At 48.9% G+C, this 17,676-nt stretch overlaps 1 protein-coding gene across 1 annotated transcript; it reads right to left on the bottom strand.

The window, feature by feature from the left end:
• Window positions 1–5,159: 5,159 nt before the first annotated feature.
• Window positions 5,160–15,498, bottom strand: LOC138795485 (beta-1,3-galactosyltransferase 2-like). Its single transcript, XM_069974655.1, has 2 exons — window positions 15,316–15,498; window positions 5,160–6,603 (listed from the first exon to the last, which is right to left on the bottom strand). The coding sequence occupies exon 2, from the start codon at window positions 6,566–6,568 to the stop codon at window positions 5,552–5,554; it is 1,017 nt and encodes a 338-aa protein (XP_069830756.1). The 5' UTR covers window positions 6,569–6,603; window positions 15,316–15,498; the 3' UTR covers window positions 5,160–5,551.
• Window positions 15,499–17,676: the final 2,178 nt, after the last annotated feature.

The raw sequence follows: 17,676 nt of genomic DNA on the forward strand, positions 1-17,676 counted from the left end.
TCATTCGATCGGCCGAGAATGTGCGGAACTGGACCCCGTACTCACCCACGAAGGAGTTCCCCTGTCGCAAGTCGAGGAGGGCAGTCTCTGCAGAAGACGCTCGGGCTGGCTCTTCAAACATGCATCAGAACTCTGCTAGGAAGGCCCAGAGGTTAGCAGTAACCGCATTGTCTCGGTTCCATAGCGGTGTTCCCCAGGCCAGGGCCTTCCCTTCCAAGAGGCTGATGACGAATGCCACCTTGGAGCGTTCGTTGGTGAATCCTACTGTAACGACTGGAGTCATGGATCCGCAGTACCACTGCCAGCAATGACATAGCCGCACCAGGGAGCGGAGTCAAAAGGGCCACTGGTCTTCACCAGAGCCCGCCGCAAGGCGGAATGGACTTTCTGCAGCAGGCAACCCCCAGGTCGCTAACCCTGGCTAGGCTTGCTAACGGCGGCAGATGGGGTGCAGCTAGAGATAGACAGGCAGACAGCAGGAACACTGCAGGACTCATGGCTGGAACCACTGACAGCAGCGACACGGGCAGGGACCATGGGCAGGAACAACAAGCAGAAACAATGGGCAGAAAAAACGGGAGCTGGACCCACACGCAAGGGAAGCACACAGAGGATCCAACGGGGAGGGTCAGCACAGGTGTGTAATTTATAGGGGAGGTGATTGGTGCAATAAACTAATTAGGGACATGCTGTCCCTTTAAACTACAGCAGTGCTGGCGCGCGCCGGCATAGCGGGCACGCCGGATCAAAGAGACGCCGCGGCCAGGGAGGACTGCACGGCTGCGGCGGAAGGTGAGGGGAGAGCCGCAGATTCAATTCAATTCATCTATTCAAGTAACTACAGAGACTTTACAAAACTCTAAAATACTTCATATAACACTAAGGGTACAAACACACACAGCAGATACGCAGCAGATTTGATACTGTGTTCAGTTATTTAGATCTAATCTGCTGCGTATCTGCTGCGTATCGCAGCAGTAAATACGCAGTGTATAAGCCGTGTGTGTTTGTACCCTGAAAGTGAACTAGCTGGTAACCACTTAGTCATTGAAAACCACTGTATGGTTCCTTTAAGAAACTTGTCAAGTAAACATTTCCTACTGTTTAAGTATTCTGGACTTCTGTGCCTTCGGGTCCATTTACACAGAAAGATTATCTGCCAAAGATTTGAAGTCAAAGCCAGAAACAGACTATAAACAGAGATCAGGTCATAAAGAAAAGCCTGAGAATTCTCCTCTTTTCAAATCAATTTCTGGCTTTGGCTTCAAATCTTTGGCAGATAATATGCCAGATAATCTTTCTGTGTAAATGGACCCTTATTCAATTGCACCATTACACACAAGGACAACCTTTACTGGGGCATGTGTTGGGACCTAGGGAGGGCTTATACCACTCCAATTTCGAAGGACTCCTATGCACAAGGGACAGGCTGAGAAGAGGTTAAGAGAATGTAAACCTGGGCTACCCAGAGCTACCAGGGTAGCTGATCCTGGGGGCCACCAATGAAGAACTAATGAGAAGCAATGCAATGCTACCTGGTCTGATTAACAGAAGGGAGCGAGACAAAAAGATGGTGGAGACCAGCACCTCGTGTAATACTGAGGGTACACCATGTCAGATAGTCAAGTCTCATCACCAACCAAAGAAGTAGCATATACACAAAGTACCTGCATATCAAAAATAAACTTTATTTCGAATCATCCTATAAAAAATACTAAAAAAGGAGGAAGGGAGACAAGTCCCCTGGAAGACCACCATCAAGCAATTAAAATCACTTAAAATACAAAGTGATGTGTCTTGCCTTCAAGCAAGGATATCCCTAGTCTAAAGCCCCTGTTACACGGGGTGATGCACAGGAGCAAAGGAGGGCTGTCAGCGCTCACTAAAAGCCCTATTCTACGGAACAATTATCGTTCATAAACTCGCTCCAACGACCGCTCGTTAACGATCACTAAACGATTTTTTTTTAGCGAACGATAACACATAACACACGTGGGAACATGAACAATATATGTAGTGTAACGATTATTTTGCGGTCGTTACATGGTCGTTTAAAATTTTCGCCGGGGTGATCATGACCATACGACACACTTACCTTTCTTAAACCTTTTTACGAACGACTGAAAAATTTCGAATTATACGAGCCGAATAGCGAATTATCTTACAAAGACCAACGATTTTTTTTCGACATGCTGAAAAACTATTTTGAACGACAATGTAACGATTTCGCCTTTGTCGTTCGCTCGTTTACACCAATTCTACGAAGCCATTATCGTTAACGAGCGGTCGTTGGAGCGAGTTTATGAACGATAATCGTTCGTGGAATAGAGCCTTTACTCCTCATTCCCTGCTTGTTGCTGGCGCTATTAAACGCGTCAGCAGCGAGCAGCGAGTCAGGATAGCGGCAGTCTGATGCTGCCGCTCCTATTCCACGTAGCGACACCAGCAGATTGTTATCTTATTGGTCTTAGTGGTTTTTCTTTCAACATGTTGAAACACAATGACAGGCAACGATCAGCCGGCATCGTTGTCTTCTATTATACGAGACGATTATCGGCCGTAACAGCTGATATCGGCGGAGTGCGGACGGTAATCGTTTCGTGTAATAGGGCCTTTAGTTTTTAATATCAGACTAAATCAAAGTAGGGACAACCCACAAACACAGGAAGACATACCCTGTAATCGGAGACAGCAAGATTGTATCCATAGACAACGGCAAATCTTATCAATTGGTATAACATTTTGGTATCAATTCGACTCGCCGTGTCTGGAGAAAGAAGAGGGATGAGTTCATACTCACCAATGTCTTTTTTTTCTTCACCAGAGCCTGACACACTGAGCTTGAAGTGTGCTGGGATCTGGCTCCTGATATGTCCGCCCAGCCAATCAGCATCTGGGGTGGTGTCCCCCCCCCTCAGCTGCTGATTAGCTGAGCGGCCATAAACAAAAAGAAGACATGGGGAGGGTGAGTATGACTCCCCTCCCCCTTGTACCCTTGGGACCCTCCAGATCAGTGGCAGGACCTCTGCTGATCCAGTCTTCATGGATATCAGGTCCATGGAGACCCGATCTTCCGGATTAGCAGAGGATCTCACTCCTAAGTCGATCGAATTATCGAGCATTACAGAGTATTCGAATCGAATTCTGAGCCTTCAAATATTTCACTACTCGCTCATCTCTAGTAAGCAGGTCTTGGAAAAAATGATGTGAGAAACAATTAAATTCCCTCTTGTCACATCATAGAAAATTTTACTTTTAGGTCAGTGATTAAAAAGGGTGAGGTCACTCGGAATGATCACTGCATTTCCTCTATTACTGTTTTATTTGCAGTTACTTTATCTATGCTGTTGTGTTTCTGTGAACACCAGGGAGCGGTGAGATTATATTTCTGTTTTTATAGACGGGTGTGGAACCTGTGAAAGTAGAGGTTAAAGGGTGAAAGACAAATTCTTAAGATTAGGGCGCCTTCACACACACACCGCATCCACAGTGGATTTCATGCTGCGGATTTGCAGCGAAATCCACTGCAGATCCAGTGTTAGTACATCCCTATGAGAATACATACTCATACATACATACATACAATGGCCCCCTGAACAGTTGCGGTGTTTCGCATGTGTCTACGGTCAGCATATGGCTCCGGTCCTCATGTCTCCAGCGTCAAGGTTCAAATTAGTCAGAGGTTGTGCGCCATTTCTAGGCTCCTCCCGCTTCCAGCCCTGCGGTCCCCTGCCGTCACTTCCGGGGGAGCGTCCACTCAATACACCAAGCCCTGCTGCTAGGCAACTTCATAGCATATGTATGACATGTACCTGCACAAGCTTTGATGCTGCACATATGATTTATACCTTAACCAAAGCAAATTTTCCCATAAGAAATCATAGAAATGCAGACAATTTGTTCTACACCCCAGAAATAAATATTTATTATTCTGAATAACATGTAAAACTAATGAAACACACATTCAGAAACAGCAGAATATGTGATATTATAAGTTACTGTACAGTAATGACGAGGATGGGAAACACAAGGGCGGACAGAGACTGCAGGGAGCAGGAAGGAATGAGCAGGGCAGATGTGGGCACATACATGCAGCGCTCTATGTCCGGGGAGAGAGGGGTTACAGCTATGGAGAGATTACCCCCACAGTCCTGTCCCCTGATGTAAGCCCCAGCCTGAAGTGGATCTGCTATGATTTGGAAGGTGAGGGAGACTTCCTGGGTCAGAGTACAGTGCTGTAGACCCCGCTATGCAGACCATGCCCCTCCTCCACTCGCGCTCCCACCCAGTACAGGGAGCTCTTAAACCAAAGCAATGCTCTTAAACCAAGTCACAATTTTGAAAAACTGTGAGCTCTTAAACCAAAATGCTCTTAAACCAAGTTACTCTTAAACCAAGATATCACTGTACTGGGGAGCATAGAAACAATTACCATAAATACCTCAGTGCTGACGTTAGTATTGCAATATGTAAATGTGCAGGGATCGGGGCTTAAGCAGCCCTGCAGTTCCCAACACAGCCATTGGTTACAGCAGAGGGCCTTATCTCCCCTTACTGCTGTCACTCATTATAAAAATGAAAAAAAAAAATTACATGCTAAAGTTTGATTGCAAAGTTATTCAACTTTATTAAAGAAATGTAAAAACAACATTTTTATTGGCTGGAATGCCCCTTTAAGGGCTTAACTGCCCTAACTGTAGTGGGTCATGAGTTTTGTGGGTCACGGTTGTCGGTTGTTTTATGTTATTATGATGTTTTTGCCTCTTAGGATTTTTATTTGTGAGGATCTTTGTGCACATGCCAATGTCCTGACTGGTAAAAGTCACTTTATTGTACCCTCTGTAGAACTGTTGTGCACATTATAGTGTGCTTTACCTTACCTTAAGTTTCAATAAAATTTGACTTAAAAAAAGAGATGACTAAGACCGTACAGTGAGCCCAGGATACAACAGACTTGTGACATTCAAAAACTATTCAAAAATTCAGAACTAGATGATCATGCAAAGAATCAGCCAAACAATTCCAAAAACTTCAAGAAACCACCTATAGGGATCCACAGTTACCATCATATACTTGTAGTAAGTGCTATCCAGAAGATTAAGCAGGTTTATTTTTTGTCATATGGCTGGACTTTTCCTTCAAAGGGAATCTGTGTGGTCCATTCCGGGTACACCGCCGTAGACCCCGGCAGACAGGTGTGGGCTAGATACAATGGAGAAGACCTTTAGTCCAGTGTAAACTTTTATATTCATCCCTTTTTTTTTTTTAATCAAATAGTTTTTATTAAAGGTTTTGCATTTTTTGAAAGACACATAACCACAGGGAGGCCAGTACAGTAGCCCAAACCCTGCGCAAAACAGTACAGAAAGTAAAAACAACAAATTGGCAACAACCAACATAGTCCGAAAAGGCAACCCTTCAGAAGAGGAGGGGTACGTAGCAGTAAAGACAGTAAACCAGTAGAGGCTCTATAACCTCCATTATAAGCAGAAACTCCTGGATATATGTTTAGGTGGCCGTTGAATAATTATAAATAATAAATGTCATTTTCTTAGCACTGCCGAGGTTTCTTACTCCAAAAGTCTTCCCATACAGTCCGGAGCTCTTCTTTCTCATAATGGTGGACTGTGACAAGGTTCTTAAATTTGCAAAGGTCGTAATTAATCTTTTGGTGATAAAATTTTCCTGCAGGGGGTTTAGTAAGTGGAATATGGAGCTCATACAAGCAAATACCCATAAAGACATCTTCCATGGGGATGACCCTAATTTCTTGGGCCACGTCATAGATTTTTTTTGCCATATCAGTTGAAAATAGATATCCAGGACCTGCACAGTAGGGTGGATATTTGTCATCTGGATAGACTTCCTTTGGTACGTACCATTTGGAAGACGGATCCCTACGGGGAAGACTTCTGCCAAGTATGTGTCCTGTGAAGTAATTCTGATGAACAGGTTTGTTTGGATGAAGAACCTTATGGACCAAGTAGTCTACATTAAGAAACATGTCACTGTCTATCTTCATGACATAACTGGCAGAAGGACAAAATTTGGTCACCCATTCCATAGCCATTAAGGTTTTTAGGGTCAAGTTGTAATAGGTGTCCATGAAGTCTTGTTGGATGATGTCCCCAAAGAGCACACTTTCTTTCTCCAACAATTGCTGGGTTCGGTCAGGAATATGTACAGGTAGACCCACCAGAAAAATCCTGACCACATCAACATCATAAAGACTTTCATTGCCCCATGTTTCCCGGATTGTGTGTCTGGATTCCCAGTCCTGGCTCTCTACTAGCACCGCTAGGACAAGGAAAGGCTTCTGGTTCTTGCACTTGTCCGGCTGGTTAATAATGAACTGGTATGGGTACGGGTACGGAGGAGCCAGAGGGTGCTGGAAAACCGGGTAAGTCAGGTTATTCACACGTTTTGTACTTTCCTGTAATTTTATGGAATTGGGAATCCACCTGATCAATGCTTTCTTTCTTTCATGGTAGAATGTGTAACCAAACAGAAACATAAACATCATCAGACAGAAGACAGGAAATTTTCCTGAGAAGATGTGTGGCTCCATTTTGTCTCCTGATGATCCGGACCTCAGCAAGATCTCTGTAATAGTGAGGAGAGAGAAAGACGTTTACAAAGTCAGTACAATGACACGACCTGGAGAGCAAATTATAATATTTATTTGTATAGCGCCAACAGATTCCGCATCACTTGTTTAAATATATAAATACAATACAGGTTATAATTAAATTATACAATGAATAAATTAAGATAAAATTAAAAATACACAATTAGAGACCTGCTTTCGAGAGCGTACAGACTAGGATAACTGGCGGGACACGAGAGGCAACAAGGGCTTTATTTGTCGATGTTCCAGTCATTGTACATAGAGTCTCAAAGTGCCTATAGGTACTGGGCGAGCCAGTCACAAGCCATTTTCTGAGTTCAGGTACAATGTAGATGGCACCAAAGAGGTTATAGAGAGGATGCAGAAGGAATAGCATAGAGGGAGATGAGATTAGGAAATGTCATAAGCGCACCTGAAGAGATGAGTCTTCAGGGCATGCTTGAAACTGGGGGTGTTAGAAATAAGTCTGAGGTCTTTAGGTATGGAGTTCCAGAGAACTGGTGCAGCACGAGAGAAGTCTTGGAGGCGGGAGTGAGAGGTTCTGATTATAGAGGAGGTTAGTGTAAGGTCATTAGCAGAACGCAGAGCACGGGAAGGATGATAGGTGGAGATGAGGGAGGAGATGTATGGAGGGGCAGAGTTGTGGAGGGCTTTATGGGTGAGGGTGAGGAGTTTGAACTGTATTCTGTATTTATTGGGTAACCAGTGCAATGACTGGCACAGGGGGGAGACATCAGTATAATGGCTGGAGAGGAAGTTGAGTCTGGCTGCAGCATTCAGGATGGACTGGAGAGGGGAGAGCTTAGAGAAAGGAAGACCCATAAGTAGGGAGTAACAGTAGTCACCGCTCCACCGCTCTGCAAGATATAAAGTCTTATGTACCGCCAGTAGGTGGAGCATTTTGTGCAGTAAATTGTGCAGCTGGTGCCTGGCAAGGATACAGCAGGTATCAGCACTTCTTCTCCTAGAGTGTACTGGACTACAGCTCTTAGCGTTATTCAGTCATCGCATGAGATCTGACCAATCGCTATAATGCGGGGTACGTGAGTTCTTCTTCTCCCGCCCACTGTCTATGACATATCAAAGGTTTTTCATTAAATGACAGTGGATACTGCCTTACACTGAAGCAAGAAGTAATAGGCAGGTAGAAGCACTACTGCAGATCACATCCAAATTATTTCGTTTTCTTTTCTGGCATTTTTGACTGTAGACTTGAATAGTTCCCCCCCCCCTCCTCCCTTTGGCGTAAGGCACAAAAATAAACGCCAAGTATGTATGGCATTTCATAAGATACCCCCTGTGAGTCACTGGTAGTAACTGCACTGTGTAACGCCCGGAGTAGTGGATCCACTGGACCGGCACCAGCGATGGCACAAACCTCACCAGGGAGCGGAGTCTAAGGGGCCGCTGGTTTTCACCAGAGCCCGCCGCAAGGCGGGATGGACTTGCTGCGGCAGGCGACCCCCAGGTCGCTACCCCTGGCTTGGTTGCTGGTGTCGGCAGGCGAGGCGTGGCAGGAGATGGCACAGGCAATAGTCTGCAGATGAGAGAGCACGTGACTGGCTGGACACAGGAACAGGTGGAGTGACAGGGGAACAGGAACCAGGAACAGGGACAAGGGACCAGGTAACGGACAGGACACAGGAACAACAGGGAGCTGGGCCAAACGCTATGGGAAGCATGTAGAGGCTCCAACACAGGGGACAGGGCATGCTGGGATTTATAGGGGAGTGATTGGTGCAACTACCAATTAGGAGCGCACTGCCCCTTTAAATCTGAGACAGCCGGCGCGCGCGCGCCCGAGGGGGCGGGGACGCGCGCGCCGGCCGGCACAGCGAGAGACAGGAGCGTGGAGAGGTGAGGCGCCCCCCGGGGCCGAACGTGTAGCAGCGCCGGGTCCCTGCACCGGGACCCCGGCAGCTGCATAAGATGGGGGGAGGTCGCGGCGGCGGCCCGGAGCATGGGACGCCGCCGCGGCCGTGACAGTACCCCCCCCCTTTGGCCTCCCCCTCTTTCTAACCTGCAGGAACCTTTTGATGAGATCTTGGTCCAGGATGTTAGCCTCGGGTTCCCAGGACCTCTCCTCAGGACCAAATCCTTTCCAGTCCACCAGGAAGAACCTTCTACCTCTGACAGTCTTCATAGCCAGAATGTCCTTAACAGCGTAGACGTCGTCAGAGACGGCTTGAGGAGCAGAGAACGAAGACCTATCGGAGAACCGGTTCAGGACCACTGGTTTTAAGAGGGAAACATGGAAGGAGTTCGGAATCCGCATAGTGGGGGGTAGGCGGAGTTTGTAGGTGACAGGGTTGATGCGTCTTAGCACCGAGAAAGGACCGAGGAATCGAGGGCCCAACTTGTAGCTGGGGATCTTGAGTCGGACATATTTGGCCGAGAGCCAGACTTTGTCACCTGGGAGAAAATTCGTGGCAGGTCTCCTCTTCTTATCAGCCTGGTCCTTCATGCGTTCCGAGGCTTTGAGTAAGGACTGTCGAGTTTGTTCCCAGATCGATTGTAGGTCAGATAACAACTCCTCCACGGCTGGGACTTCAGAGGATGGAGAGAGAGGCAGAGGAGGACGAGGATGATGCCCGTAGACCACATAGAAAGGGGACTTGCCTGTGGAAGTCGAGTCCAAGTGGTTATAAGAGAATTCTGCCCATGGGAGTAGATCGGACCAGTTGTCTTGGCGGCTTGAAACAAAATGGCGTAGGTAGTTGCCCAGAATCTGATTGACTCTCTCCACTTGCCCGTTGGTTAGAGGATGATAGGCCGATGAGAAGTCCAGCTTCACTTGGAGTTGCGAGCATAGGGCACGCCAAAATTTAGAGACAAATTGAGAGCCTCGGTCGGACACAATGTGAAGAGGAAGTCCATGCAGGCGAAAGATGTGTCGGAAGAACAACTGAGCCAGACGAGGAGCAGAGGGCAGACCAGGAAGGGCCACGAAGTGAGCCATTTTAGAAAAGCGGTCCGTCACCACCCAAATAACTGTATTGCCCGCAGATGGAGGTAGGTCAGTGATGAAATCCATCCCAATGTGGTGCCAGGGATGATCCGGGACTGGCAAGGGCAATAGTAGGCCGGCAGGTCTTAGACGGGGAGATTTATTCCTGGCACAGACTGCACAGGAAGCCACAAAATCCTTGACATCCTGGATGAGATTGGGCCACCAGTAATGACGGGAGATCAATTGCCCGGTCTTTTGGGCTCCTGGATGCCCGGCTACCAAAGAGGAATGCCCCCACTTCAAGATGCGTTTACGGAGTGCGGGACGCACATAAGTCTTCCCGGGAGGCAGTCTCTGCAGAGCAGAAGTGGCAACTGGTACTAGGCGGTCGGGAGGTATTATGTGACGAGGAGATTCCTCTTGCCCCATGACATCGGATGCTCGGGATAATGCATCGGCCTTTAGATTCTTCTCGGCTGGACGGAAGTGGATGGTATAGTTGAACCGAGAGAAGAAGAGGGACCACCGAGCCTGCCTGGGATTGAGGCGTTGAGCCGATTGGAGGTAGAGGAGGTTCTTGTGGTCCGTGTAGATGTTAACCGGGTGTTTAGCCCCCTCTAATAGATGACGCCACTCCTCCAGTGCCAACTTAATGGCCAGGAGTTCACGGTCCCCAATGGTATAGTTCCTCTCGGCAGGGGAGAAAGTCTTAGAGAAGAACCCACAGGTTCTGGTCTTGCCTGATGTGTCCCTTTGCGAGAGAACGGCTCCTGCGCCCACAGAAGAAGCTTCGACCTCGAGAGAAAACGGCCTGGAGACATCCGGGCGGACTAGGGCAGGAGCGGAGGCAAAGGCAGACTTGAGGCTATTGAAGGCTTGTTCGGCCTCTGGAGGCCAACGTCTGGGGTCCGCCTTCTTTTTAGTGAGAGCCACAATGGGTGCGACCAGGGTAGAGAAGTGAGGGATGAATTGCCGGTAATAGTTGGCGAAGCCCAGGAAACGTTGGATAGCTCTAAGTCCCACAGGGCGTGGCCATTGAAGGACAGCTGCGAGCTTGGCTGGATCCATTTGTAGGCCCTGATCGGAGACGATATAGCCAAGAAATGGAAGACTGCGCTGATGGAAAACGCACTTCTCAAGCTTGGCGTATAGATGATTGGCCCGTAGTCTTCGTAGAACCTGACGCACTTGTGCCACATGAGTCTGCTGGTCCGGGGAGAAGACCAAAATGTCGTCCAAATAAACAATGACGCAGACATAGAGGAGGTCTCGGAAGATATCGTTCACGAATTCCTGGAAGACCGCTGGGGCATTGCATAGGCCGAATGGCATGACCAGATATTCGTAGTGCCCATCCCTGGTGTTGAAAGCGGTCTTCCATTCGTCTCCCTTACGAATTCGGACCAAGTTATACGCTCCCCTGAGATCCAGCTTGGAGAAGATCTTTGCTCCACGAAGACGGTCGAATAGTTCCGGAATAAGCGGAAGAGGATAGCGGTTCTTAACGGTCACCTTATTTAAACCCCGATAGTCTATGCATGGGCGGAGGGAACCGTCCTTCTTCTGAACAAAGAAAAATCCGGCGCCAGCTGGAGACGTGGATTTGCGGATGAAGCCCTTTTGTAAGTTCTCCTGGATGTAGGAGGACATGGCTTCAGTCTCGGGCACAGAGAGAGGGTATACTCGACCACGTGGAGGAGAAGACCCAGGAAGGAGGTCTATAGGGCAATCATAGGCCCGATGGGGTGGTAGTGAGTCCGCCTCCTTGGCCGAGAAAACATCGACAAAGTCTTGGTAGTCCTCCGGTAGCCCGGATAGAGGCTTGACACAAGCAGGTGACCTTGTAGAGCACTTGGGTTGAGGAGATCTCAGACACCGGTTATGACAGTCCTGACCCCAGCTGAGAACCTCCCCAGTTCTCCAGTCCAGCTTAGGGGTATGGATTTGCAGCCAAGGAAGCCCCAGCAGGAGGTTGGAAGAGGAATGGCGCAAGACATAGAAGGAGATCTTCTCCTGATGTAAGGCTCCCACCTGGAGGACTAGGGGTGCCGTCTGGCTGTACACCGCTTCGGTAAGAACCTCCCCCGTAACCGAAGAGATAGACCGGGGTTGGGCTAGCTGGATCACGGGTAGCCGCCATCTTTGGACCAACGAAGCAGAGATGAAACTGCCAGCAGAGCCAGAGTCGATGAGGGCAGTAGTCTGGAAAACTTGCCCAGAGGGTGTCTGGATGGAGACGGGCATAGTCAACCTTGGAGAGGTGGCATTCACACCTAGGGAGGCCTCTCCCACCGGACCTAGGTGCGGGCGTTTCCCGGACGCTGAGGGCGTTGGGGACATCTCTGTCGATAGTGATCCGCGCCACCGCAATAGAGGCAGAGATTCTGGTCCAGTCGACGGTTCCTCTCATCAGTCGTCAGGCGAACACGTTCCACCTGCATAGGAACCTCTGGAAGCGACTGGGACATAGGAGCAACAGGATTCTGGAACACCGGTGCCAGCCGAGGATGGCGACGGGGCAGACTCAGACGCCGTCCTTGCCGAACCTCCTCCTCTCTCTCGGAAAACCTGGTGTAGACTCTGGTAGCCAGTAGAATAAGATCGTTCAAGGAGGTAGGCAGATCCCGGGCAGCGAGCACATCCTTCACTTGGCTGGACAGGCCCTTTTTAAAGGTGGCAATCAGAGCGGCCTCATTCCAGTCTAGTTCCGCAGCCAGGGTGCGGAACTGGATGGCGTAATCACCAACGGAGGAAGTCCCTTGGGATAAATTGAGGAGAGCAGTCTCAGCCGAAGACGCACGGGCAGGTTCCTCAAAGACCGAGCGGAACTCGTCCAGGAAGATTCGAAAATTGGCAGCAACCGGATCATTACGGTCCCATAGTGGCGTGGCCCAGGCCAGAGCTCTTCCCTCCAATAGGCTGATAATGAAAGCCACTTTAGAGCGCTCGGTGGCAAACTGACTGCTTAAAAGTTCGATGTACATGGTGCATTGGGTCAGGAACCCTCTGCACAACTTGGGGTCACCTCTATATTTACTTGGGAGAGCCAGTCGTAGTTTTGAAGAGGCTGCCGGAGGTGATGACTGCTGAGCTGTGGTATGCTGTTGAACGGCTGCAGTCAGTTGTTGAATCAGCTGTGACTGTTGCTGAATCTGTTGAGCCTGTAGGGCGACCACTCGGGCTACCTCGCGGATATCAGGCACCTCGCCGGGATCCATGGTTGGAGCCTACTGTAACGCCCGGAGTAGTGGATCCACTGGACCGGCACCAGCGATGGCACAAACCTCACCAGGGAGCGGAGTCTAAGGGGCCGCTGGTTTTCACCAGAGCCCGCCGCAAGGCGGGATGGACTTGCTGCGGCAGGCGACCCCCAGGTCGCTACCCCTGGCTTGGTTGCTGGTGTCGGCAGGCGAGGCGTGGCAGGAGATGGCACAGGCAATAGTCTGCAGATGAGAGAGCACGTGACTGGCTGGACACAGGAACAGGTGGAGTGACAGGGGAACAGGAACCAGGAACAGGGACAAGGGACCAGGTAACGGACAGGACACAGGAACAACAGGGAGCTGGGCCAAACGCTATGGGAAGCATGTAGAGGCTCCAACACAGGGGACAGGGCATGCTGGGATTTATAGGGGAGTGATTGGTGCAACTACCAATTAGGAGCGCACTGCCCCTTTAAATCTGAGACAGCCGGCGCGCGCGCGCCCTAGGAGGCGGGGACGCGCGCGCCGGCCGGCACAGCGAGAGACAGGAGCGTGGAGAGGTGAGGCGCCCCCCGGGGCCGAACGTGTAGCAGCGCCGGGTCCCTGCACCGGGACCCCGGCAGCTGCATAAGATGGGGGGAGGTCGCGGCGGCGGCCCGGAGCATGGGACGCCGCCGCGGCCGTGACACACTGTAATCACTTATGTTCACATATGTTGTGCAGAGCCTGTGTAGAGCTTGTATTTATCTCTATATGGTCACTGTATGAGGTGATATTGGTCTTTGTACAATGGATTTTATTCAGTAGTAGAGTTGTCCTTTGTAAATTGGTACTGGCGGTATTATTGGTCTTCGTATGCTAAATTTAGTCAGTAACAGTATGGTGGTAATATTTCCATGTAATCCAGTTGTTTTGCTAACTCTTAAGCAAAAGGTTCAGATACGTATTTAGAGAAGGCGACCAATTAAGATACAACGCAATTTTATTAAACAAATGATTAAAAAGATGATAGAAATCTAAAAAAAGGATTATATACAGATGGTATATCAGAAATACAATAACCAGGTGTTTCTTAGTATCAGAAATACAATAACCAGGTGTTCTTAGTATGAGATTGCGTACACTTTTGCACAGATATGAATACAAAGGTTAAGTACTTACAATGTCATTAGTGCATAGTCACATCATCTGTCCTTCTAGTATCAGCCACAAGCAAAGCCGCAAGTGGCCAAAACCAAACATCAGCCGCAAATCGGCGCAGGACAGAGAACAAATCACTACCAGGAACATAACGATACTTCATCTGTCATAGAACTTCAACTGGGGAGAGGCTTCCAGCGATCTGACAGAGACCAAGTCCTGGGCCTACACTATGGAAGCGTCCTGGGCCTACACTATGGAAGCGTCCTGGGCCTACGCTATTGAAGCGTCCTTGGCCTACACTATGGAAGCGTCCTGGGCCTACACTATGGAAGCGTCCTGGGCCTACACTATGGAAGCGTCCTGGGCCTACACTATGGAAGCGTCCTGGGCCTACGCTATGGAAGCGTCCTGGGCCTACACTATGGAAGCGTCCTGGGCCTACACTATGGAAGCGTCCTGGGCCTACACTATGGAAGCGTCCTGGGCCTACATTATGGAAGCGTCCTGGGCCTACACTATGGAAGCGTCCTGGGCCTATACTATGGAAGCGTCCTGGGCCTACGCTATGGAAGCGTCCTTACCACAGGTCCAAACCTCTCTACCACATGGCTGCAGCTCTCAGGTTTTATACACAGTTAGAATCAATAACTTTATACACTTTAGTGCTGCACTAAGTTTAGAATACACAGATCTCTGTCCTGTTTGTTTGGATTACCTCATGTTAAAGAATAGAATGGCCAGTTCTAATCCTTAAGAGGACAATACTCAAACAATGGGACAATGCACAGAATAATCCTAATGCAATGATATGAGGTTTTCTTGTTTAGATGATACTATGCGCTATACTATATTCTGTATACTATATACTATATATTAGATGATACTATGCGCTATACTATATTCTGTATACTATATACTATATATTAGATGATACTATGCACTATACTATATTCTGTTGAATCACTGAGGCTGGTCAAACGTTCTGTTGGTTCTGCAAACTATCTCCATTGAATCGGTAAAAGCCTTCTTCAAACTTGTCGGATGACCTAGAAGTCTCATGTATACAGTCATCTGGGTGAAGTCCATCAGTGAAGGACCTTTAATTATGTGAAATGGAGAATGACACCTAAAATGGCCGCCAATATGCTTCAAATAGCCACCATTTATACCTAGCATTACACCAGTGCAGGTAGCTGAGAGCTTGGAGTGTAAATATGTCCACAAAATAACTAACACTAAAATACCCTATTCTCCAGACGCCCCTTCTATCCCATCATCACATTATGTACAATATTCTCATTGATTTACTATAAAGTAAGACTAACATAAAACACTAAAGATACAAGAGGTGAAAACTAATAAAATATAAAGAAGACCTTCCCATCACTTACCATTCGTTCTGATGGTGGTGATTATCCTGAAGTCTGAGCTCCGATCACTCGCAGCATAGGCGATTGTTGGGTTTTGTCTACATGATCCTTACTCCATCTCCTCTCTCGCAGATTGTGTTGCCACAAGGCTCCAGGACTAATCCCTCCGTCTCCAGGAACAATGTACAGTAGCAATAAAAAAGTAAAATGTAAAAAATGTAGCAATAAAAAAATAAAGCAATTATCTACCGCTGTGTGGTAATAAGCTCTGTACTATGGGTTGTCTGCTGGTAGGGTGATTCATCATCTGGTGACTCCAGCTAGGTATGTTTTTGGAGTATCCTTTGTGCCAACTGTGTAAGAAGCCGTATACTGACATGGATACTGTCACTTTATGTATGTGTAAAGTTGTTTTCTTTGATGACAACTGTGCCCTGTGGCGTAGCTACCATAGAGGCAGGGCAGGCAGCAGCTATGGGGCCCCTGCCACAGGGGGGCTCAGGGATGCACAGAGAAGATAAGAGCCTCCTGTGTCCTTATGATCTGCTGTGTGTAAATTAATCAAAGTTCACTTACATGCTGCAACCAGGGGCGTAGCTAATGTCTCCTGGGCCCTGGTGCGAGAGGTCAACTTGCCCCCCCCCCCCTTTCACGACCAAGTGATGCTACTGGTAGGTGTATGTGTGTGTGTATATATATATATATATATATATATACTCAAAGACAGATATTACCAACAACACCAGCATATTATCACCATATATATTACCGCCATATTATTACTGACCAAATCCTGTATGCTGAGACCAATATTGCCAATAATACAAGTATACAAGGGGCAAATATTAACGCCACACCACAACCACTACCATCACCACCATATTGTTACTGACCAAATCCAGTGTACTGAGACCAATAAAACACAGTATCGGATAACACGTAACAAATATTACCACATACTGACTAACACCGCCACATACTGACTAATACCACCACTGCTACTGAATCCACTGTACACAGATCACTATCACCTCATACAGTTATATAGAGGTGGACGCAGCTCCACACAGGTTCTGTACACCATAAACATTACAGTGCAGTTATATCAGGTGACTCACAGGGGACGTCTTCTCTGATCAGAGTTCTTCCCTTTTCATTTTCTTCTCCATCCGCCCTGGGCCATCATGAGAACTTCTATGAGCCACGAATCCACAGAATCTGCCAGACAGACATATTAGGCTCCTCACTCTGGCACCATCCTCATCTATCTACAAACTGCACATCTGTATTTGCCCCTTTACACCCTCATTTAGTGGGTAGCCCTGACACTATGTGACCCCCCTTATAGTATATATAGATGGCCCCCACTGCATGTTGCATCCCCCTTATAGATGGCCCCCTCTCTCCCCCTCCCCTTATAGGTGACCCCCTCTCCCCCCCTTATAGATGCCCCCTCTCCCCCCCTATAGATGCCCCCCTCTCCCCCCCTTATAGATGCCCCCTCTCCCCCCCTATAGATTCCCCCCCTTATAGATGCCCCCCTCTCCCCCCCCCTTATAGATGCCCCCCCCTCCCCCCATTATAGATGCCCCCCTCTTCTCCCCCACTTATAGATGCCCCCCTCTCCCCCTATAGATGCCCCCTTCTCCCCCCATAGATACCCCCCTCTCCCCCATTATAGATGCTCCCCTCTTCTCCCCCCTATAGATGCCCCCCTCTCCCCCCATTATAGATGCCCCCCTCTTCTCCCCCCTTATAGATATCCCCCCTTCCCCCCTTTATAGATGCCCCCCCTTCCCCCCCTTATAGATGCCCCCCCTTCCCCCCCTTATAGATGCCCCCTCTTCTCCTCCCCTTATAGATGCCCCCTTTTCTCCCCCCCTTATAGATGCCCCCCTCTCCCATCCCTTATAGATGCCCCCCCTTTCCTCTATGCTAAGCAGAATAAAAAAAAAAAAAACACACACAAACTCACCTGACAACCCGCTCCCCCAGCGATCCTATCCTTCTTCACGCTCCGTCTGATGCGCGGCTGCCGGGGGTGTCCCGTCCTATTGCCGGCAGCGCGGCGCATCAGTGAGCTCCCTGTACGCCGTGGCTGGGACTTCCGGCACAGGAAGTGTCTCTGACGTGCGCTTCCTGTGCCGGAAGTCAGGGCCCCAGGCGGCACAGGGAGCTCACTGATGCGCGGCACCGCCGGGGATAGGACCGGGCACCCCCGGCAGCTGCGCATCAGCCGGGGGCCCAGACGAGCCCGCTCTTGTGACCGCAAGCAAAACAATGCTTGCGGTCACAAGAGTAATTTAAGGGGGGAGCAGTGCAGTGGCAAGGGGGGGGGCCTCGCGGGCCCCCCTTGTAGCGGGTCGGGTCGCAGCTGTGACC

This window comes from Dendropsophus ebraccatus, chromosome 1 (genome assembly GCF_027789765.1).
Source record: "Dendropsophus ebraccatus isolate aDenEbr1 chromosome 1, aDenEbr1.pat, whole genome shotgun sequence".
Classification (NCBI taxonomy): Eukaryota; Metazoa; Chordata; class Amphibia; order Anura; family Hylidae; genus Dendropsophus; species Dendropsophus ebraccatus.